We start from the raw sequence: 23522 nt of genomic DNA on the forward strand, positions 1-23522 counted from the left end.
GTTCACAGCTTTATTGTAATACTAAGAAATTCATCTAATGTAGTGTTTTTTGTGTGCGGAATAACTCTTGGCCAATTTCATTCCCCCTTTGCAGGTGATGCTTTGGAAAAGATGGCTCAGGATCAGGAGGAATTTGAGAAGGAGCACCAATTCATGCAGGTATACAACAGCCCCCATTTTTCCCCCAGCCAATACCCGATGAACATACATCTGTTAACACATACTAAAAATAATCAAATTCACTTGGATTACATTCAGCATTTCCCCTATATTCATTCTGCAGTGGCATGCTATGGAATAAAAAAATCTGATAAATATATATCTGCCAATATTTTTATAAATAGTGTTTCCCCTATATTCATTCTAAAATTCCACGTGATCATTATCCTTTGCTCTTGTGTTGAGCTAGACCAGAGAACATTCGGTTAAAACCGATCAGTGATGCTGTTTTGCCCTTATTGTTCTAACGTTAGCTGGAAGTGATGCAGCCCCAGTGTGTTTGATGTGGAGTGAGCACTGTGCCAGACTCGGTTTAACAAATAGCCCTTTAAATGCTTTGCTTGTCTGCAAGTGGTCAGAATGGTGGTACATCCCCCAGCCCTCGCTGCCCCGAAGCAGTCAACCTAGGGGAAATGCTGACCTGGTTTGTCGTAATGTAATATAATATAACTGCTATATTGTAAGTGGAGATACTAGCAGACCTCTCAGCAACAATGTATTTTGTAAAGCACAGCCTCTGTTTTCTTGCCAGTGTAACTAACGTAACTTAAAGCATCAATGGGAATATCACAATAACCTGTATTAATGATATTTAAGCACTAGAAATCAGAATTAGGTTTGGCTCTTGAAGTGAATCGGCTACGACCACTGTTTGAATAGCAAAAGCAGTATCAAAACATTTTTTACATTCTACAAGGATTGTGAGTCATACATAGAAAATACAACAATAACAATTGGAACACCCCCAAAAAATAGTCATTTTAAAAGAAAAATCAGTCCAGTCAATTAGTTCAGTGTTCAACTCAGTTGAGTTTCAGTTCAATTCCTGTGTGGTTTGTTGAATAAAAGGCCTTGTTTCAAATCACTACCGGGCAGTGTGTGATAACGTTGGTGATCTCATAATCTTATCTGTATGATGTATCCAAAAGCGTGCAGTCCACCAGCTTGCTGGGTTGATGGCCACTGGTTACAGTCACATTCCAGAATCGCCGAATCACTGGCTCGCAGTAGAATCTCTCTCTCTCTCTCTTTTTTTTTTTTTTTTTTCTCTCTCTCTCTCTTCTCTCTTCTCTCTCTCTCTCTCTCTCTCTCTCTCTCTCTCTCTCTACAGTTGCAGAATATGCACACAAAAGAAAACCAATCTGCATACAGCAATGCAAAATATCTAATTAGTAGCTGTATATGGCTTTATCACTGACACATTCAAAATCACTAACTCAAATTCTATTGCACTCAGTTTGAACATGAGCATAATGCACTGTGTAACCTACCACCTCAAATATGACTTAAGACACAGTCAGTAAAAAATTGTGCAAAGTGCTACATTTTATAGGTTCAGCATGTCTAATCTAGAAAGTTACTGAACTCATTAAAATCATATAGCCACGAATAGGACGGCAAAAGACGTTGCAAACATTCTTTATGATGGCTCTAAGCCTGAAAACATTAGCCCGTTAGAGTAACCTCATAGCTGAATAAACATACATGAATTCACGTTACGCCATCTTATCATTAACAACGCACACGTATGCAACAAAATGGCGTTCCAAATTGCAATGGTAGATTAGCAAAGATAAACCTATCATCTCCGACTGGTTTTTATTAAATTGTCAAAGGACATAACAGAAATAGTAAAGTAACATAAAATGCACATAGTACATAATTATTAGAATAGCTTATCCCTCTGGTTTTAATCAAACTAAGATGGCATGCTAGCAAGTAGTTTCCCTCCTGTTTTACTCACCGGAGATTCTTAAGTTATCCAAAGGAGGGAAAAAAAGTGTAAACGGCAATACCAACATTGTGTGTTAACAGTGTGTTAAGTGGTACGTTTCACAAAATTTATCTCACTCTGTCTTCATCTAACGATTCACTTGACGAGCGGGGGAAGAAAAAAAAAAAAAAAGAAGTCATTGCTCTTCTTTAGCCACGCAACACAGAGTGGCTCAGCCAACAAACATGAAGCATCTAGGGGAATGGAGAACCACAGCAATTACAATACTTTGGCCCTGTGCATTTTAGGTGGGCTACATCAGTCTGTCCTAGGAAGTTTTTCCTTGCCACTGTCACACCAAATGCTTGCTCGTGGGAAATTGTTGGGTCTTTGTAAATTATAGAGTGTGGTCTAGACCTACTCTGTCTGTAAAGTGTCCTGAGACAACTCATGTTGTGATTTGACACTATAAATAAAATTGAATAGAAATTGAATTGTGAGTATTGTTGTTCACACAGGAGGAGAAGATTGAACAAGCCAGCAGTAACAGCACCTTTCACAGTGACTCATCTTGGAAGGCCCCCACCAATAGCCACATCCTGATGAGGGCTTCCCAGGTCTCCTCAGAGTTTAAGCAGGGGGACCAAAGCTACCTGCGACTGAGTTTTGGGCAGTTTTTTGGACAACGCTCTGAAGCCATGGGTTGTCTGGGCAGCACGGATGATGTGGATGGGGTTAAACGGGTCAGTAAAATTGCTTTCTTAAGTTGTTAAAGAAATAAAAAAATGTACTCTCTCTGTCTCCTGGGGGGGTTCATTTGAAAGCTGTTAAGAATTCATTTATAGATAAAGCCATAGAAGGGATGTGAAACATTGATATGCAGATGGCGTCTGATAGCTGACAAGGTCTAGCTGCCAGTGGGTTTTTTTGTTAGCAGGAGATATCAGAAATAATTAATGCTTGAGAAAATTGTTTCAGAAAATAAAACTGTCAAGACATTCATACAGTCAAATGGTGTAAAGTTGAGGTTGCGTTCACTTGTGCCTTTTGCGTTTATATTTTCAAAGTCATTTTGACTGTAACCTGTATTAAAAGTTTGGTCTTTGTTCCTTTAGCCATCCTTTGGCTACATCATTACCTCTCCAGAGAAAAGAGAACCATTTCCCCTAATCCACCCTTCAGAGCTCTCTGCCAGAGACAACTCTCCTCCCAATGACACCATGGAACTCAGCGAAGCAGACAAAACACTCAACCCAGGTGTGTTCACAGTATTTCTGATTTTGAAGAATCACTTTTTAGACTCATACAGTATTACCTGATGTTTTCTGTGCTTTTGCTTATTTTAAAATGATTTAAACTGTGCTTTTCTAACGGTTAGTTATGATCATCTCCTTGCAGAGGACCTGGACAAAACTCTTGAGGCACCAGGTGAAAGAATATCACCGAAAGGTGATACAGATCCAGAACCATGTGAACAGGAGGTACAGGTACTTTTTGGATATGTTGACATTTCAATATGTCTATGTAGGACTACATGCACGGTGTGGCGGTCTTTCTGACATAAAATCACTTCTTCTCTTCAGGACCATATTGTTAGAGCTGCACTATCTGACCACAGTGAGGGCTCTGATTCAAGCTTGGGTAACCAAAGCTGTGTGTCCCCCAACAATAACAGCAGCCATCTGATGCTGAGTATCAGCACAATTGCTTCAGCCATTGCTGATGCGTCAATTAGCACTGACCCATCGCAGCTGGCTGCCATGATCATGGAGCTGTCCAGGAGAAGTAGGGCGAAGAATCGACCTGAGACCGCACAACCTGCTGTCAGCTGCACAGAGCAACCACAATCAGCTAAACATGTAAGACTTTGTGTGTGTATATATATGTGTGTGTGTGTGTGTGTGTGTGTGTGTGTGTATATATATGTATATGTGTATATGTATGTATGTATGTATGTATGTATGTGTATATATATGTATGTATGTGTATATATATGTATGTATGTGTATATATATGTATGTATGTGTATATATATGTATGTATGTATATATGTGTGTGTGTGTGTATGTATGTATATGTATGTATGTATGTATGTATATATATATGTATATGTATATATGTATATGTGTGTATGGCACATCAACGTGGCAATCAAACTCTGGTGCGGACCAAACAAGCGCACCGAGACCTGCTTGAAGATGGGGTCTCTCGAGCGGTTCGTTTGTGGTGAGAACGTGATCCGTACTCGAACTGCACCAACTATATCTTCCTCCAGTCTGAGCTAGTATCTCCTGTAGTCAGGTGTGTTTAGCAATCTGCGATACAGCAGAGCAGCGAACTAGCAGCTTGCAGCGTTTCTATCACAGAAATAGACTGCGGTCAAGCTCGCCGTCCGTCACTCGTATCTCCGTGGTCAAACCAGCTGCCACTAAAATTGGAGACAGACGCCGGCAGAGCGAAGTCTCGGTGACCAGAGCAGACGTAACGTCTCTTGCGAAACTTTGTCTGATAATTTTAATGAAATGAGGTGGTTTGACCAATAGACCAGAACACAGGACCTTCTTCCTGTATTTACTTTCTTGCTCCCACCAAACCAAACCGACCGAGGGCAAATCGCTCCAAGTTTACTACCTCACCAACTGATTCAGACCAAAGCAAACGAACTACAGCCGTGAAAACGCCCTTAAACTGCATACATAGGCGGAGCTCGGCTACATAGGCGGCGCTCCAATCAGAGCTGCGGGACTACAGATTAGGTGTGCCTAAATAACCTGCTAACCGTAGTTCTGCATTACATTAGTTTCGCATTACATTAATTAATTTGCTAATTTGCAAGTTTTATTTATTTTCATACCGTGTATTCTCGGTGTAAATTCATGCACCGAACCGTGATGCCCGTACCATTTCGGTTCAATACGAATACATGTACCGTTCCACCCCTAATATTGATCCTTTTCAGGATAAACCTGACAAGCCAGCCATACAGCTTTGGCCCTTCCTTGCTGCTATCTGTGTGTCAAAATCCCTTCCCTACAGGAAAAAACAAGAACAACCTCTGAGCTAACGTTGCTCACTGAAAAAGTTTTGATAAAAGATTTTATCATGCTATAATGCAGACCTGGTTCTGTTCGTGAATGATTGTAAAGATTTACAAAGAATATGTTTATGGCATTAACTTTATAACCATGACTATTTGACTATATAGCTATTTTGCAGAGGCACTGTCACTGCATCTGGAACTTAGTCCTTCCCAAGACGATTGTGATTGGTTTAAAAAAATGCAAACATCCCAGAGTTTTTTTTTTTTTTTTCTCCTATTCTAGAATGTATTTGTGTTGTAGTCAGACCTTCTTCCGTGTGGAGATAGTAGGGGTGTGATGAGACACTCTGCTACCTCTAGGAGATAGGTCTACAGACCTATTTAGTTTATGAACTGATATTCTTTCAAATTTATTTAAAGTATTTATTTATTAGCTAACAGTAAAAGTTAACTTCCAACTTTGAATATTAACACCACAAACACTGATTAAAAATTCAAATAATTTAGTATTTATAATTTCTGGATCCATAGATAGTATCACTGGTGAGCTTTGAAATCCTGTGCATATAACAAGACTTTGTGCTCATAGTCATAGTGTGACCCTCCTAACAAGACCACTGTTCGATAGTATTGCGATACTCGCAGAGAGATTGCAAGTAGTTCAAAAGCCACCACAACGAGCATTGGAGATAGGGGGACACCCCTGCCTTTTAGGCCAAAGGCAAATATCCAGACCTGTAATTATTAGTTTGTACAGAGGCCAAAGGGGAGACATAGAGAAGCTTAATAAATTAAAAAAATAAAAAATTGCACAAAATCAAAATTTTGACAGGGTTAGGATTGAGAAGAGGTAATCCCACTCAACCCTTTCTGTATCCAAAGTTATAATCACTTCTGGAACCAGGTGGGTATATGATGTTAAAAAGCCTGCCAAGGTTATAAAAACAACTTTTTTTAAACCTGTTGAATCTGTGATCTTCGTATGTCTGTTGGCAGCACTTTTTCTAGGCTAATCTTAATGACCACATTCAGAAGACTCACGGGTCTTTTATAATGATGGAGACTGATCCTTTTTATGGATCAAAGAAATTGATGCCTGATAAAATGTTGGTGGAAGATAAATCTTAATGAATGTTTTATAAATCTCAGACAGATATCCGTCAGGATCCGGCACCTTAGAGCATTGTAGACTCCCCATTGCTTGATTGATCTCTTCTAGAAAATGATAGGCTTCTCTAACACAATTTATATGTCCTCGCTAATGAAAGGATATCCAGGTCATCAAAAAGTGTGTGTGTGTGTGTGTGTGTGTGTGTGTGTGTGTGTGTGTGTGTGTGTGTGTGTGTGTGTGTGTGTGTGTGTGTGTGTGTGTGTGTGTGTGTGTGTGTGAGAGAGAATTGGAGCAAAGTCAATAACATCACAGACATATCAGTATCTATTGTTTCGGCGAATAGGTTTTCTGTTACCCTGGTACCTTTTTAAATGTTTATGCTCAATTGTAAATGAACAATGTTTTGTCCTCAATTTATTGTTCTTTCTCTAAATAGTTCCTCCCTGAGCCAGATCAGAGCGACATGCTGGAGACATTGCAGAGAAGCACCTGTGTTGGGGAGCTTAGTGCCTTCGACATGGAGAAATACTTGAAAAAGACTGATCTTTCAGGCAGCATGGATGCCTCTGTGGCACACACTACCTTTGATCTGACTGGCTGGGCTGACAACCTCAACAGCTCTCAAAGAAACCCTCAGACAGGATATCCTGAGGAACAGGGGAGCTCAGCTCAGCGAGTGGATAGTGAGACTCAACAGAAGCCCACAAAAACTGATGCAAAAGACAGAGGAGGAGAGAGAACATTAAACACTAGCTCCTCTGCAGTGCCTCCTCCAAATGCATTATCTCCAGGTCATAAGGGTCACCCAAAAAGAAGCTCTATTCCTCGTCCTCGTACATCTTTCAGCTCTGCCAGTAGGTCTGTAGGATCAGGGCAGTCTTCAACTGTCACACCTCCTGCAGACAAAATGACTGCATGTGATAACTGTACTTATTCTGCTATCAAGACATGTGGTTCCTCAGGCAGGACCTTCTCAGAAAATGGAGTCAAGTCAGGAGAACTGAACCCACAAGCATCCAACAATATTAGGTCTTCTTTAGAAACCTCACAAAAGAGTGATAAAGGTTCTGCTGTCTCACCCGGCTTGCCAAGAACCCCACCAGACCTGAGGAAAGGGAGGTCAGGCCTGCCTTGTTTTAAAGGTTCCTCTTCTCCGCCACAGAGGGTGAGGAGTGCAGGCCAGCAGCAGCAGGACAGACTGAGTAATTCTTCAGAGAAGAAACTACCACACAGCAATATTATGGATACTCCACTACCTCGTAGCTCTGTGGAGAAGCATGTTGGCTTCTTTTCTCAGAACACCCACCCTCCACAAGGCCCTGCATCTGGTGAGTAAAAACCAGAAAATATGAGACTTCTATCTTAAGGCTAGGGAATTTATTTATATAGCACAATTCAGACACAAGGCAATACAAAGTGCTTTACATAAGCAGAAACCTACAAAGCAAAAATAATAGAAAACCGGTCATAAAACAAAAATGCGAAAAACAAAACAAAATTTGTCCTAAATAGCCCTATTGTAAACCAGTGCAAAACTCAGAGCAGGGGGGATGTTTTCCAATTTCTTGGTTTGGTGAGGACTTGGGCAGCAGTGTTTTAAATAGTGTTTTTTACAGAGACCTGTACACACTGTTACAATAATCAAATTGACTATATAAAATTGAACAAGTTTCTCAAGTCGATGTGAATTTTGAAGTTTACGTCTGAGTCCAGAACTACACCAAGATTCCTCACATGGTTTAAAGTTTTACACATTAGGGGCCCTATCTTGCACTCAGCGCAATTGCCTTTGTACACCGACGCATGTATCATTCCTATTTTGCACCCGACGCACAGCGGACTTTTCCCTCCATAGACGCACGTCGGTAAATTAGGGAATGTATTTGCGCTCCCGGGGGCAGTTCAGCGAAAAGAGGAGGCGTGTTCCGGCGCAAACGTTACGTAGTCCTATTTTGCAGTTTCAGAAAACAATTCCGCCACTGACCAGGAAAAACCCTGGTCTAAAGTCAGTGGCGCTAGTCTAAAGTCAGTAGCGTTATTCAGATGCTATTTTAGGGACGAATGCTTGGCCATAATGTAGTGTGTGCACAACGCGCATACACTTCTCTCATCTACAGCAGTTCCCATTTTTGAAAACCATACATAATTACAAAGAAAAATATTACTGAAAATTCGCTTCATGTGTTTGGATAGATCAGGAGGCATTTTACAGTACAGTCCTTAAAAAGTCGCAGCATTCTTTGTGGCTTGTTGTGTTTTACACATTTCCATGAATCATGGATGTGTTGATGACATAAATGAGGAAATATTAGAGGACTTAAGGAGACGTGATGTTGAACTGGATTGGACACTCCGGCGGAATCTGGTCCGGGAGTAATGCGCGATGCGCTCCTGGTGGAGCGGGTGGACGGAGATGGAGTGGGGGGAGGAAGGGGCACAACAGGAGCAGGTGGTGCGTTTGGAGGCCCATGCTGAATGGCTGCAGCAATCCTCTTCAGACTTGAGGAGACGCGCCCGAGAGGAGCAGCAACATCGCCACCCGGCCAAGACGGGCATTTGTTACTTTGCCGCATCCCGTACGGCTCCCGCTGGCGTGCGCCAGGCAAATCCACCGTCATAATAGCAATCCGCCACGGAACAATACGCCTGCTCTTAAAGGGAATGTGAGATGACGCTCTGATTGGTTATTTTCACGTTACGCCCAAACCACACCTAGCTACTTCAGACCAACCCATTTAAGATTTGCGTCGGGCGCAAGAGTCATTTATCCCGCCGGTATAATAGCAACAGCGCCAGAGATCCGCCCACAAAGCTACTTACGTTTGGCGTTTCACACTTGCGTTTCAGATCGTTAAAATAGGGCCCTAGGGCTTCAAGTTGAGCTCTAACATTTAACCATTTATTTTCGGCACAAAATGTAATTATTGGTTTCAGTGTTTCCCACAAAATTAGATTCTATTTTTGGTGGTAGCTGATCTGGGTGGGGGGTGTACGTGCGGAAAGAGGTGCAGACTTCTTATATTAATTTGTACTGCAAATATTTTTATACAAAATTCTGCAGGTAACAAATCAAAATTTTTAATTTAATGGTATAATGCAGTAGGGGAAGGGGGCTTTCGCATCTGACAACAAAGTCCAGTTCATTTGATTAGTATGAACAGGGCCCAACCATATTTTTTTTTTCCCCCAAGGAGCGTGTTTTGCATGCCCCCACAAATATATCAATGTATGGGAAACACTGAGTTTTATCAATTTGTATGGAACATCATACACAAAATAGTCTCTTTTCCTGCAGATAGGAGTTAAACCAGTTAAGGGCTGTGCCAGTGAGTCCGACCCAGTTGCCCACTCTGTCCAGCAGTGTCTTATGGTCCACTGTATCAAACGCAGCACTGAGATCCAGCACAAGAGACTTTGCCATTGTTTGTATTTAATAGATGTCATTTAGGACTTTCATGAAAGCAGTCTCAGTGCTGTGATGTTGTCAAAATCCAGATTGGAGTGCATCAAAACAGTTATTTAGTGCCAGGAAGGTGTTGAGTTGATGGGAAAACAACTTTTTTCTATGATTTTTACCCAGAAATGGGAGGTTTGATATAATATGTCATTAATGAGTTGTCTTAGTTCTTTTTTTAAAGAGGTTTGATTACTGCTTTTTAGCAGTTAGCTTTAAGATCCACAATGAAATACATGAAGTGCTAAAAGCTAACAAACCGGCTAGCCTAGCCGCTGGGCTAAAAGCAAACCAAACAAACTAGCAGCAGAAGAGGCAGTCCAAATCCAGCTTATAGCAAACCTAAACCTTTAGATGTCTGATGACTAAAGTATTTTACCTTGTTAAAACATTTAGGTAAAACAATCAGGATCTAAGAGTATACTGTAAAACTGTGGCTTAAAGAACTGAAAAAATGTTGATTTCTGGCAACAAACAAACACTAACGCCACCCGATATGCAACAGTGGTCTGGGCAATAATCGCCCTTATTCAAACAACTGTTGAGATCAGTGGTCACCGTATTTCACATGATTACAAAGTATTGCCCCTGTGAGAATATTGAGATGACATCATGAATGTGTGTGGTAACAATAACTTTGTTCCTCAGATTTGCTGAAGGGTTTTTCTGAGCCCTGTGTGGAGGAGACGCAGTGCAACTTCAGACCATCCACCTCTCCGCTTACTCACTCCTCTCCAAGTCAGACCTCCATTCCCAGTGCTGATAGGTATTGTATCATACATGGTGTCGATAAATAAAGAGCATTGAATATTAAGTTTGTATTATAATTTTTAATAAATGGTAATCTTTTAGTGGCTTCAGTTTTATTCAACCCAAATTGATCAAATTATTACTCAACAAGAAAAGGAACCTTCACATTAATATTAAATATTTAGTCTGTGTAGTCGGAATAATTGTTTCTGTTGTTAAGCTGATGCACATTACTACTTCAATCAATTAATTTACTGGTTCTCAAACTGGTACAAGTACCACTGGTAGTATGTGAGCTCCCTCTAGTTATAGTTATACATTAACTAACTATACACAGATTGAATCTCGGATATATTTAAAAACAAAAAAATGAAATAAATTTTAAAACCTAATGCTATAGAAATACAGCAACATTTCCAATAATACTACTTAAACTATGATAAGTAATTTAAAATATTTATTTCCTTACATACATATTTTTGTTTCGATATCAGCCTGCTACATAGTCACGTTCATACGTCCATGCTTAGTTGGCTGTGATGGCAGTCAAAAACCCTGCAATTTGGCTCCAAACAGGAACTATTAGGATGAGTGTGGATGAGGAGGAGAATATTTTGAGCAGCCCTTTTCAAACTATAGAGTAGCGGCGGTGAAGTCTCCACAGCACCTGCTAGCAGCAAACACAAAACCGCAAGGAGATGGGACCCGAGTCACCTCAAATTGGATTCAGTTGGACCGGGTCAGATGAGGTCAGCAATAAATATACCTGCTTCCTATGTTTACTGTCCATAGCTAAAAAGGGTAGGACCATGCTAACGTGGGCCATAATGGTGGTACTTCTAGGCCTTAATACTTTCTGAAGTGGTACGTGGTGTAAAACATTTGAGAACCATTGAATAGTGAATTTATTTGTCACATGCAATCATAAAAATACAATTCAAGTGAAATGGGTATACATATTGTATTACTTATACTTATTACTACTGACAGACATGGTACATTTGCATTTTGAGTCACTGTTTATTCATTACTTTGCTCCTGTTTTGTCTTTTCTTCTCAGTATGGTGTCACCTGCGTCATCCAGTGGTGGTTTTGCAGACAAACATCCAGGTCTTGACCTCTCTCCTGAGTCTATCTGCTTCAGCCCTAGTCTCAGCAGGCTCACATACATCTCAATGAATGATAGCACTGTCGTGCCTTCACCTGAGAGGCAAAAGGTACCGTAGAAAGTGAAGCATACCTATCCTTGGCTGCAATAGCACTGAACATTCCATTCTTTCATGAGACATGAAGGGCTGTGCTCTGTGAAATGGTCAGGTCCCTATCATGTGTGGTACTAATTATCTTGGGTTGTTGTCTTGTTGCTGTCCATAGAATAACTCTACCATGGCACTGAGCACCACCATCATCAGAATCAGTCCAACTCCACCTGTGGAACCAGATGCTGACCTTGATATTCTTGGCCTGCCCAAAAACCTGGACCAGGTCAAACCAGAGCATTCTAAAAGTCTGGACCGGCTACCAGCACAGCAGTGTAAAAGCCCAGAGCCCTCACGTAGTGCTTCTGGTCTGAGCTGTACTCGCAGCCAGAGTGAATGTAACTACCACTACCCCAGGGACAGAACTGGTGATCTTTCAGCAGAGTGCAGGAAACACAAGCACCTCTCGGAGTCCAATGTAAGGCAGCTCACCAAAGTTGACTCAGGCTATTGCAGTAATCTGAACATTCAGCAAACTAGCAACACTGCAACTTCTCAAAGCTCCCAGAAGTGGGGAGCTGCTAGCTCAGTATCAACGTCAGTGTATGCTAGTGGCCTTTGCATGCCTCCATCCTACTCATCAGAGGGACTTCACTATGTGCCCATCCCCAGCTTTAAGCCCCAATGTGCTGGCTTGATTGACCTTCCCCACCAAGGAGATATGCAGTCCCTCCTGGCCGGACGCTCTGTCTTCAACCCTCAGCTGGCTCAGCAGTATTTGGGACCTGAAGTTCCAATACATACTAGTTCTTATCATGTGGGAGTAACAGGAAACAGTCTCTACAGTGTGTCCTCTACAGGCATGTCTTTTCTCTCTGCTTTCATAAATAAAGGTGCTGAGTTATGTGTTACAAAACTGTAAAATACCCAGAAAAACATTGATAAGTAGAAGGGCTCTCAGAAAGTGCAAACCTCAGCTTAGACAAATGGTGCATTCACACGCTCCTTAGATGGTCCTAGTGTTCATGAGCTTTAAGTCATAATGTGGGAACAACATGGATGCAACAAAAAAGATTTGTTGTATTTAATTGATCAGAGCAATTAAACAACACGTTGCATCAGGTAACCCATGAAATGTGACTGGGAACTCCTTTTCCAATTATTCTGGCGCTACATGAATGCACTATGTTGCTTTGTTAACGAAAGTGAAAATCCACAGAGTATCTGCCCCGTGATTGGGATTTGCTCCAAAATGTAATGGGTTTTTCCTTGGCCCTGTACACCCTTAACCAAGTTTCATTAAAATCGAGCCAGTAGTTTTTCTGTAATCCTGCTGACAGATAGACAAAAGACAAACAAACCACACAGGACACATGACCTCTTTGGCGGAGATTATAATGCAATATACCTGTTAAATGTATTTAGCCACCTCTTCCATTTTTTTCCAGGCATACCCAACAGTAATTTCACAGTGAGACATCCCACATCAGGTCCTCTAGGAATTTCTCAGTTGCCTGGGTCTCATCCCCTCCCTAGACCCCATCAGGGCCAGCAGGACATGGGAATGATGGGAAAACCCTTCGGTCAATATGGTGCAGAGACTCTGATTGCAGGCTGTTTTGAGGAACTGAGAGGTAACAGTAGTCTTGGTGTTTATAAGAAAGTGAACTTCCTTTTGCCTATTTTAATATATAATGTGTACGCTCTTGACATTAGGATTTGACTGTTGTCTTATTAATATTCTTCGTCATACCTTAACTAATCCTATAAGTGGGCTACAGTTTGTTAAATACAAGGATATTGTCATTGTCTTGTTCATATCAGAAAAGTTGTCTTTGCTGCAGTACATTATAGTGTAGTAAGTCTTTGCATCACATTGTCATCACTTACGAAAGTACATTGCTTACCATTTCTTTTGCTTGGAGGGGCAGCATTTCCCTGTATCAGCTACTGTATACCATTTCCCTGTCCTCTTCAGGCCAAGTGGTGGTGCCAGAAGAACTGCGGTTCCCTCACAACTGCTGTGTAGGCATCGCTTCACAAACCTCCCTCAGCCTCTTCAACCCCTCTGAGAGATGGCAGCAAGTGTCAATCACTGTCACTAACCTGGCCATTGATGGAGAAAAGGTAAACCGGAAGCACATAATTGTGACTAATTCTATACAGTGTCAAAATGCATATGCTAAGAGTACCTTCAAAATTGTGTCCAAAACCCCTAAAATTTCAGAAAGGGCAGCTCGTAATTATGCCGCATTCTAATTACCTCGGAACTCGTTTTTTACGAGGTCAAAGTCGGAGTTCAAATTCCAACATGGCTCCCCCCTGTATCAACAGTTGTGAAAGTTGCAGTAACCTAAAGTTATAAGCACTTCTGTCTCATTTGTGTCACTAAATCAGTCGTTCACACAGGCATGTCCAACTTCTATCTGTGGACATGTTGTTACGCTGTTTGCATGCACAAAAACGGCGTAATGCGTTGTTATCAACAGAGGGACTTCACGTTGTTGTTGTTGTTGTTGTTGTTAAAAACAATGAAAATCCGACTTTTAAATAGAACGCATTCAACTCGGGTATGACTTCATTCCCAGTTGCGGCTTCCGAGTTCCGAGGTAAACGCGGCATTAGTTGCCTAAAAACTTTGAGACAACTAAATAATCAGTTATTATGAAATATCTGTCTAAACCAGCTGACAATACTCATTTAATTATCACTTTTTCTTCTGTCTTTGATGCCAATCCCTACAGGTGGATAGCATGCTGTACCAGTGGCTTATAGTGAAGAACAAGACCATCATTGCCCCCAAGAGTACAGAGGAGCAGAAGGTGTTGTTCATCCCTCCACAGGCTGGTGTCTACCAGTGTATCTTCAGTGTTTGCTCCTGGCCTGCATCCGCAGAGACAGAGGTTGCTGCAGGGGCCAACATCTTTGCTAAAAGGGTGGTGCTGGTTGCCATAGCAGAGAATCCTGCATTAGAGGTGAGGGCCTGCAGTGCAAAGATCATACTCTTAACCCAAAATAACCAGGGGCCTCATGTAAAAACGTTGCATACGCACGAAAAGCCTGTGTACGCTGGTTCTCACACACACGGTGTGATGTATAAAAATGAACTTGATGTGAGAATGTGCGAGCCGTCCGCAAAGTCTCGTCTGGCTCTGTAACGTGGCAAATTCTAACTGAAACGTCCCGAAAACTCACCAAATATTACAAAATGAAGCATGACGTCGACTATGAAAAAAAAAAAAAAACAGAATTCAGTGTTTCCCACAGGTTGAGAATTTACTTGTGGTGGTGGGTGGCGCAGGATGTGACGGTGCGTAATGGCTGGGTTCAGTAATAAACTAGTCAAACGAAGGTTAAAACAATGACTACATAACATCAGATAATTTAGAAAGAAATAACTATTTACATATTAAACAAATTAGACTAAAAGATGAAACGGATACAATATTGCGACACTGTGCTGCATCTGACACAATTTCAGGGTAGTTATAAGGGCTGCACAATATGAGGAAAATATGTGATATGCCCTAATGTTGTTGAATATTGCAATATTACTTGTGATAAATAAACAGATATCAAAATGTAGCCTACTCAGTTCTGCATTTCTGCTGCTTTTAGTATTTTGCTAAAATACAACAAATTGCAAGTGTAGCCATGATGTGCTTTGTCAATTAAATCAGTTCTGGGTTTTTTTGCCAAATGTCAACAGTTCAGCAAATAAAATACCCGTAATACTATACTATGATTCATACAGAAAATGATGTGATATTATTAATCTTAACACAGTTCCCTCCTAACTCCTGTTAAATCATTTAAGACTAAAGTTAATTCTTGTTCATTTTGATGGTTAGATCATTGTTCGTTTTTTGAAGTGTAACATCATTACATGGCTCTAGAGTGCGACCAAAATTTGTGCGCCGCCACTCTTTTCTTGATTTCCACTTCGACATTAGACCTTTTTTCTGCCATGGTTCAGGTGCAATGCACCGCCCTGTCATCATTTGCCACTCTGCAAATTTTCTTTTCTTGCTTATCCCAGATGACATACATTTTTTGCTCGCCTCCACATGATGTATAAAGGACATGTGCGCAGGTTTTATAAATTATATTTCTGTGTGCGCGTACTTTTCAAGTTTTGGGTGTATGCCATCTTCTGGTATGAAACCTGCATAGTCTTTAATATATGAGACCCCTGATCCATAAGAAATAAGGCTTAAATACTTAAGGGTTGATATTCATGTACCGACATGGTGTTTAAAGTGAAAAGGCAGGTTTTTTTATTTATTTTTTAACCTTTTATTTATCCAGGTAAGTCGATTGAGAACATATTCTCATTTGCAATTATTGCAGTTATAGATAATGGATGAAGTATAAAAGTACTTAAGACAGGATTTTAAATTCATTTTGATTCTCAGGTTGAAGTAAGCAAATCTGGATGTCTGGATTTTGGAGACCTTCCAGGAGGCAGTGCCAAATCCCTTCCTCTTAACCTGATCAACAGGACTCATGCTACAGTGCCCATCCGTCTGATTATCAGCGCAGTGAGTCATCAGTACATTTCTACATATTCTTAGACTAATTTCAAACACACATACTGTATGCTGATCCACAACAGTTAAACAGTGACCTCCAGTGGCACCTATGTGGTTTCTACAAGTGATGCACAATAAATCCAATATTAATCGCAATCACTGTTTTGGCTTTCCACAATTAAATGAACATGATCGACAGCTTGATTTGATACAAACTTCTGCGACATACAGTACAGGCCAAAAGTTTGGACACACCTTCTCATTCAATGTGTTTCTTTATTTTCATGACTATTTACATTGTAGATTACATTGTAGATCAAAACTATGAATGAACACATATGGAATTATGTACTTAACAAAAAAGTGTGAAAAAACTGAAAACATGTCTTATATTTTAGATTCTTCAAAGTAGCCACCCTTTGCTTTTTTTGGTAACTCTGCAAACCCTTGGTGTTCTCTCAATGAGCTTCATGAGGTAGTCACCTGAAATGGTTTTCACTTCACAGGTGTGCTTTGTCAGGGTTAATTAGTGGAATTCTTTCCCTTTTATTAATAAAAAAGCAAAGGGTGGCTACTTTGAAGAATCTAAAATATAAGACATGTTTTCAGTTATTTCACACTTTTTAGTTAAGTACATAATTCCATATATGTTCATTCATAGTTTTGATGCCTTCAGTGAGAATCTACAATGTAAATAGTCATGAAAATAAAAGGAAACTCATTTGAATGAGAAGGTGTGTCCAAACTTTTGGCCTGTACTTTATCAAATCAAGCCAGGGTTTTCGCCAGTGTATTGCTTGCCGGGCCTAAGTTGACTCCCTGTCGGTGTTAAAGCTATAGTGCATATAGTTTGTCTCCCCCATGAGGAATTCTAAGTAATGACCGCAAAACTGTCGGCGCATGATACAAGCGATGATCGCGCACCACCCCCAGCTCAATGGTGTTTTAAGCCCCCAACATCGACTTCAAGTCACTGCTGCGACCGCCGACTTCAAGGCACCTTAATTTAACCCTAACTCCTAATTTCCACTGGTTGCAGAACGGCTCCATGCTCTGCCATCTGTCAATACCCACCAGGTCCGGATTTGTTGCGGAACTTTTACTGGTTCGGAGCTGGCCAAGACTAACGGCTAAAGTCACGAGGACCCACGAGATTTCGCAAATTCAAGTAGAATAGAACCACAAAACCAACAACAGTTTGTTTCCATACAGAGGAGTAGAGGGGAAACAACTGTGTGCTGTGTTTTCAAGGTGAAGTGTAGGAAATATGATCCGCTGTGAGCACGGTGTATTTTATTTTGAAAATAATTCTTTTTTTTTTTAATTCTTTTTTTTATTTTGTTTCTGTGCTCGACTTCCTGTCCCGCACAATTTGAATGTGCTGAATTACTGCCGAGCTCTCCGGCATCCGGCAAAAATAGAAGCTCTGCATATCTCCGGAGGTCTACGGACCGCCGGAGCTGCAGTCGCAGTCGTTCCGCAGTCAGTGGAAATACACACATTGACTTTAATGGAAACCTTATTTACTCCGCAGCCGTTCCGCAACCGGTGGAAATTGCCACTAACCCTAACCATTGCCTAATCTTAGTGTCTTCCAGGCAGTGCTGCTTGGGGGCTTAAAACACCAAACTCTTTTACCCCTTTTCCACCAACAAGAACCAGGTGCTGGTTCAGAGCTAGAGCTAGTGCCGGTTCGGAGTTGGTTCGACTGACGAGCCTCCAAAGAACCGGTTTGCTTTTCCACAGGCTAAAGAGCCAGCACAGAGCCAGGTCTTACGTCACTGTATAAGTCATCTTTCCCAGCAACGTTAGCGCGGCGGCGCCAAACACAAACACACCATCAACAATGGCGGACATTGCTTTGCTATTGCTGTTCATGGCTTTGCGGACCTACATCGGCATCCAAACTCGGCGGATCCAACGTGTTCGCGCGGCTCACCTTTTTATAGTGCAAGAAAGCAGCTTGTTTCAACCACTGCTGTTGTTTAATCGCGTCCATCGTGTTTATCTGCTAATTCAAAAATGGCGGTCACAAGTTTCTGTTCGTCTTGTTGGTCAAGGTAACCCAGCCGCTGACGTAAGCGGTTCTTACTTCTGGCCCAACAATGATTTGGTGCTACTTAAGAACCACTTTTACTGGTTCGGAGCTGGTGCTTTGGTGGTCGAAAAACAATTTGAAACTAGGCTCTGGCTCCGAACCAGCACCAGCTCTGCCTTGGTGGAAAAGGGGTATTAGTAGACTCCTAGAAGAGGGAATTCTCTTCACTCGATTTTCTGTGCACGAAAGTCACTGGGTGACACCATTATTCATTCCATTATGAATGACCATTATTTGTTCATTAATATAAAAAAGTTACGCAGTAAAGCTTTAAACGGGTGATAGAATGATTTATATAGGGTATTTTACACTGTTACTTAAGGTCTCCTAATAGGGTATGTAACATTGATTGGGCTGAAAATTGCCCGCTTGGTATTTTATGGGCCCTTAATTACCCTGTGAATATGACGCCAAATTTGTAACGAGGGCTTTTCTTCCAAATATGTTATGCTCATGAATATTTAGATGAGCTGCGCGGTGATTGGTTGAGCAACCACTCACACATACATTGGAGACAAGACAGTGCAATGTTTGTCTGCTATTTCATTATTAAATTCACTTCTGAGACTTTTTTATGCAAGAAATGAACTATATAAAGCTGAAATATGGGCCGTTTTACAAAAATGTATGGCTAATTGCAAATTTGGTAAGATGTGTTGGACTTCATAAGCTCCAGACAGTCTGACGAGAAAGTAGGAGCCTGCTTGGCTCCATACCCAGGAGAAAGTCACTGTTTCTGGGTTACTGGGCTACCAGGGCCCCGCGGAGCTGGCTGGCTGCCAGCATAACAATAGTATATTTACAGTTTTGAATTTCACTTATATTACAGCTACCCCAAGGTCTTACAAAGCTAACGGTTGTGTCCGATTTCAATTTAATGCATTTTTGTGAATATGAGGGGTTTTGTTAGCTGCTAGTGTCCCTTCAATCTTATGGATAAAACTTGCTGCCAGTTAGCTGCACTTTCGGCATAACTCGAGTATATTTGCAGTGAGAATTTCGTCACGCCACATATATTACAGCTACCCCGAGGTCTTACAAAGCTAACAGTTGTCAGATTTCAATTTAATGCATTTTTGTGAATTTCAGAGGTCTATGAGGAGGCTAGCTAGCTCTCATAGATAGAGCTCCGTCCAACCGCGGGCTCTGTCAATGAGATTCGCGGACAAGAGGCGTTTATTTCCCCGATCGTTTGTTTAAATAACTCAACACACATATGCGGGCGTAACAAGCTTGCTGACCGCGCTCTCACTCACACACACCGGCCATTTAGCAGGAAGAGGGGAGCTGCAGGCCCTGGAGCTCTGTCAGGGCAGCGGCGTTTGGTAGTCCAGTCACCCAGAAACGGTGACTTTGCGCGGGTATCGAGCGAGCTCTTTGGGCTTCCGGCCGTGACGGATCTCCATCTAGCTCACAGCGGGCCGAGGTCTGTGATTGAGAACAGGCCGGGCAGCGAGGCAGTAACCCAGGCAGCACCGGCCGCTGAATTCTGACACACAGTCGGACAAAATTTGCAATTAGCCTTCCATTTTTGTAAAACGGACCATATTTGACCTCTACATAGTTGATTTCTCGCATAAAAAAGTCTCAGAAGTGAATTTAGTGATAAAATAGCAGATTAACAGTGTATACAATTTCTGAGATCTGCACGACCTATTCAAAAGACTCCCTAATCTCAGATCAGTGGTGTAGCCTACGTAAATGTTGGGGTATGACAAAGATGGAGACTAGAGCCAAATAAGGAGGAGCCACCTAGTTGACGTCAACTCCTTGGTTCGTTGAGATTTGCCCGTTTCAAATTGTGAGATTTGAGATTTGCAGAGGAAAGAGGTGTTGACAGTGTGTGGCTGTCAGTCAGCTTCAACTTCATATATTAACTTACAATGGCTGTATTCTCATAAACATGACAAACTGCAAGAAACCATTTGCTAATAAACCGCTGAAAAACACAGTTTGACAAAGTTATCAAAGCTGTTAACACTTATGTTAATTACACTGGTTATGACATAGGGCTGGGCGATAAAACGATAACGATATGTATCGCGATAGACACGTAATCAATATCAATAGAAAATGCGTTCGATAAAACGTTCGATAACTTGTTTTTCTTCTTCGGAAGAAACCAGAAGTTGCGAAGCAAGTTTGGTTGCATGAACAAAGGCACTCACTCTCTGGTAACCTAGCAACGTAGGGGAGTGACACTCTAACAGCCAATCATGTAACAGTATCAAGTTTGGCGCTCGCGCCAATCGCTGTCTCGTGTTGGATTCTACCATTCTACAATAACAGAACTGGCGGCGTGTAGCGATAAGTGGAAAGTGAGTGCCGCAGCGAGCGAGGAAATTGTTGATAAAACAGGAAAAGTCAGTATGGCAGTTTTGGGGATTTTATAAGTCTGACCGTCGTCCCCACCAACACTACCGCAAACTTGTTTTACCACCTTAGCCGCGCATCTGCAGCTGCTACACCGCACAAGTAGCAGACCGCCATGGAGAGGTACTCTGCATCAGCGCCTTACTAAACGCTACAAAGAAATAACGGAGGCAGACGTGCTGAGCACTGTCCAGAAGCCAGGTTACCAACCTAGCACTAAAGCTGCAGAAAATAGTTCTTCTCAGGTTTCAGGTTTCTCTATGTTTATATTTAACACTTTGCACCATTTTATTACACCTTATTAAGCAATTCTTACTTATTCTTTCTTCACTGTGATTTTAGACTTATGTTTACATTTTAATTATTTGAGTGGTTTCCATGGTTGTGTTGACATTTCTGCTTTTATAACTGAGGGGATTATAATCAGAGGAAGGTTAAGTTTAAAATAAAAATGTTTAAATTTAATATATTTTTCTCCTGGTCCTTATTTTAATTAGGTCATAAAAAATATCAATAATTATCGATATCGACCGATATGAAACACTTATATCGTGATACAGTTTTCAGCCATATCGCCCAGCCCTATTATGACATATTGTTTTGGCTGTGCTTTCAAATATGCTGCTGTTACCGGCCTCAGGTCTAGGGGAACCTGGGCCAGGGTTGTAGAGCAATGGAAAAAAAAAAAAAAGGTTTTCCAAACACTGGATGCAATTGGTCCTAAATCCAGCATAAATCTGGTTTGTTTCTTAGCTTTGAGGGTGTTCTAGGAAGGGAATAGCTTTTTTTTAACAACTTCTCCTTGCTTTGCAAAGCAGCAAAAACACAGCAGTGAGAATATTAAATCGTAACTGGTGGTTCTCATTTCTCCAGAACGCTTCAGCATGGAGATGCTTCACCTTTTCCAAGCACCCTGTTACCATTACATCTGAGGCATCACAGCAAGCTGGACACATGGCCCCAGTGTCCTCTCCCTCAGTGATGAATCACGTGATGCATGCCAGCTACGGAGAGGTTAGAATTGATAAAATTATTACAATCTTATTTAGCATCTCAGTTACTGACTTATATTATTATTATGGAATGAATGATGCATGTTTTTGTTTCATGTTCTCTCTAAAGCTTGCTAAGGTAATGGTGGTATTTACCTAAATTAATTAATGTTTTTGAGTAATTTCTGAATAGGGGTGTGCGATATATATCGTCTACGATAATATTGTCATTGTTGTGTTAACGATGTGCAAATTGACATTATCGATTATTTAAATTACTTACAAAAAAACACTTCAAAACACGCATTGGAATGCTACACATTCACTAATGTCAACAACGATGGCTGCGCGCGATTGTGCAGTGGCTACTAGCTCTTCTGTCGGTGTATACTTATACAAGTACAGCCACACTGAACTAATCAATATAGGACCATTATACAACACAGCCGTTACGAGAGCCTTCCAGGCGGCTCATAACATCCCGGAGTACATAGCCAGACTGGGCGCTCCGTGGATTGTTGTCGGCAGCTAGCATGCCGAGTTAGCTACCGGCAGCATTGAGACAAGACCAGAGGCAGAGGACTGCATTTTTGTGCATAATGAATGGAGTACCAACAGCAGGATCGTTGCCCAGCGCTGCTCACCTGACCTTGAAGCCCTGTCGGTAATATACAGGCCATTTTATTTACCACGAAAGCAGCACACTGCCGCCCCCGATGCTAATGTTAGCACAAGTTTGGCTCACTGCTAACCATAGTGAACAAACTTCAGCATGTAGATTGTGCTACTAGAGGGAAGAACACACTAAACTATGTATACTCTAACATCAAGAAAGCATACAGAACTGCACCTCTCCCTCACCTGGGCCAGTCAGATCACATCCAACTACTCCTGTAAATCCCAGTCAGAAGGACTATACAGCCAAGTAGGACTATCAAAACCTGGCCTGACACTGCCCTATTCCAGCTCCAGGACTGCTTCCAATAAGGACATGGTGGTGTGCAATATGTTACAGAACAGAGACCTTTGTTTATTGTTATGATTTCATCTTGCTTGTATGCTGCACAATTTACATTACAGCAGAGGTGTACAACTGAATGTTTACTCAGAGTTCAATGTTCCTACACTAGTTCAATTAGTATTAGTATTATTTGTTTTTACTTGAATACTTACATTTTAAAGAAAATAAATAAGAACGGTTTTCATTCAACATTGTGCCAATTATTATCATCAGTGATTAAGTAACTCAGACTTTTAAAAACACATTTTTAAAGGATATCGTCTAATTATCGTTCACCCCTATTTCTGAAACATTGAACATTAAAATATGGGTAACACGGTTTCTGTTCCAATTCTCTATATCACTTGTTCAGCAGTGAAAATGGCCTCATCAGTCGCATGTTAACTTTTACTTCATTTTTTTTCAGAATCCACAGGGCTTCATGGTCTGGGTTCACTTCAAGGCGCCTCAGAAGTACACCGTTTCTTCAGGTAGTCAACCAGATTGAGTCTCAAACATCGTTGCAGCAATTTTTTGGTTTAACATTCATTAAACTGATATGGTGCAAAATGTACCCTTTTTTGACCACTCAAGAATTATTAAAATGGTTAAAAAATGCCACATTAAGACACCAAGACCTTGAGGAACCTCATAGGCAGGATCATGAATCACAATCTTATCACAATTCTTTTTCATGTTGGTTTTTAAGACTATTTTGCAAGTAACTGAACAACCAAACTAATTTCCCTATTTAAAAAATATAGCCATACAAGGTAACAAAACACCACACCAAAGTCTGTGCTCAAATGTAACACTTTAAAGTTTCTTTAAATATTTATCAGTTATTCTTTCCAAATATACTAAATTACTTTTCGAAAAGTTGAGACGGATTCGACTTTTGTAGAAACTAACAACTAATTAACAGACCTGCTAAAGCAAAGTAATGGGGGGTAAAAAAAAATGGTGAGTGTTGTGTCACCTGAGGGCCATACTCTCAGAAATAAAGAAGAAATGGTTTGTTATGAAAATAGATTTTTTTT

At 41.0% G+C, this 23522-nt stretch overlaps 1 protein-coding gene across 7 annotated transcripts in view; it reads left to right on the forward strand.

Moving 5' to 3' along the window:
- cep192 (centrosomal protein 192) overlaps window positions 1–23522 on the forward strand; it is a 97304-nt gene that overhangs the window by 31437 nt on the left and 42345 nt on the right. For 5 of the 7 annotated variants that reach the window (XM_039806970.1, XM_039806969.1, XM_039806965.1 and 2 more), the window contains 15 exons: window positions 95–159; window positions 2452–2676; window positions 3049–3190; window positions 3332–3420; window positions 3517–3792; window positions 6521–7412; window positions 10187–10304; window positions 11349–11505; window positions 11663–12347; window positions 12936–13121; window positions 13466–13614; window positions 14232–14462; window positions 15903–16028; window positions 21364–21504; window positions 22910–22973. In XM_039806970.1, the coding sequence (XP_039662904.1) occupies window positions 95–159; window positions 2452–2676; window positions 3049–3190; window positions 3332–3420; window positions 3517–3792; window positions 6521–7412; window positions 10187–10304; window positions 11349–11505; window positions 11663–12347; window positions 12936–13121; window positions 13466–13614; window positions 14232–14462; window positions 15903–16028; window positions 21364–21504; window positions 22910–22973 (3546 nt within the window). The remainder of the gene's footprint in view (window positions 1–94; window positions 160–2451; window positions 2677–3048; window positions 3191–3331; window positions 3421–3516; window positions 3793–6520; window positions 7413–10186; window positions 10305–11348; window positions 11506–11662; window positions 12348–12935; window positions 13122–13465; window positions 13615–14231; window positions 14463–15902; window positions 16029–21363; window positions 21505–22909; window positions 22974–23522) is intronic. The other 2 variants (XM_039806966.1, XM_039806971.1) reach the window with 1 other exon arrangement.

The sequence above is a fragment of the Perca fluviatilis genome, chromosome 7 (assembly GCF_010015445.1).
Source record: "Perca fluviatilis chromosome 7, GENO_Pfluv_1.0, whole genome shotgun sequence".
NCBI classification, from domain to species: domain Eukaryota; kingdom Metazoa; phylum Chordata; class Actinopteri; order Perciformes; family Percidae; genus Perca; species Perca fluviatilis.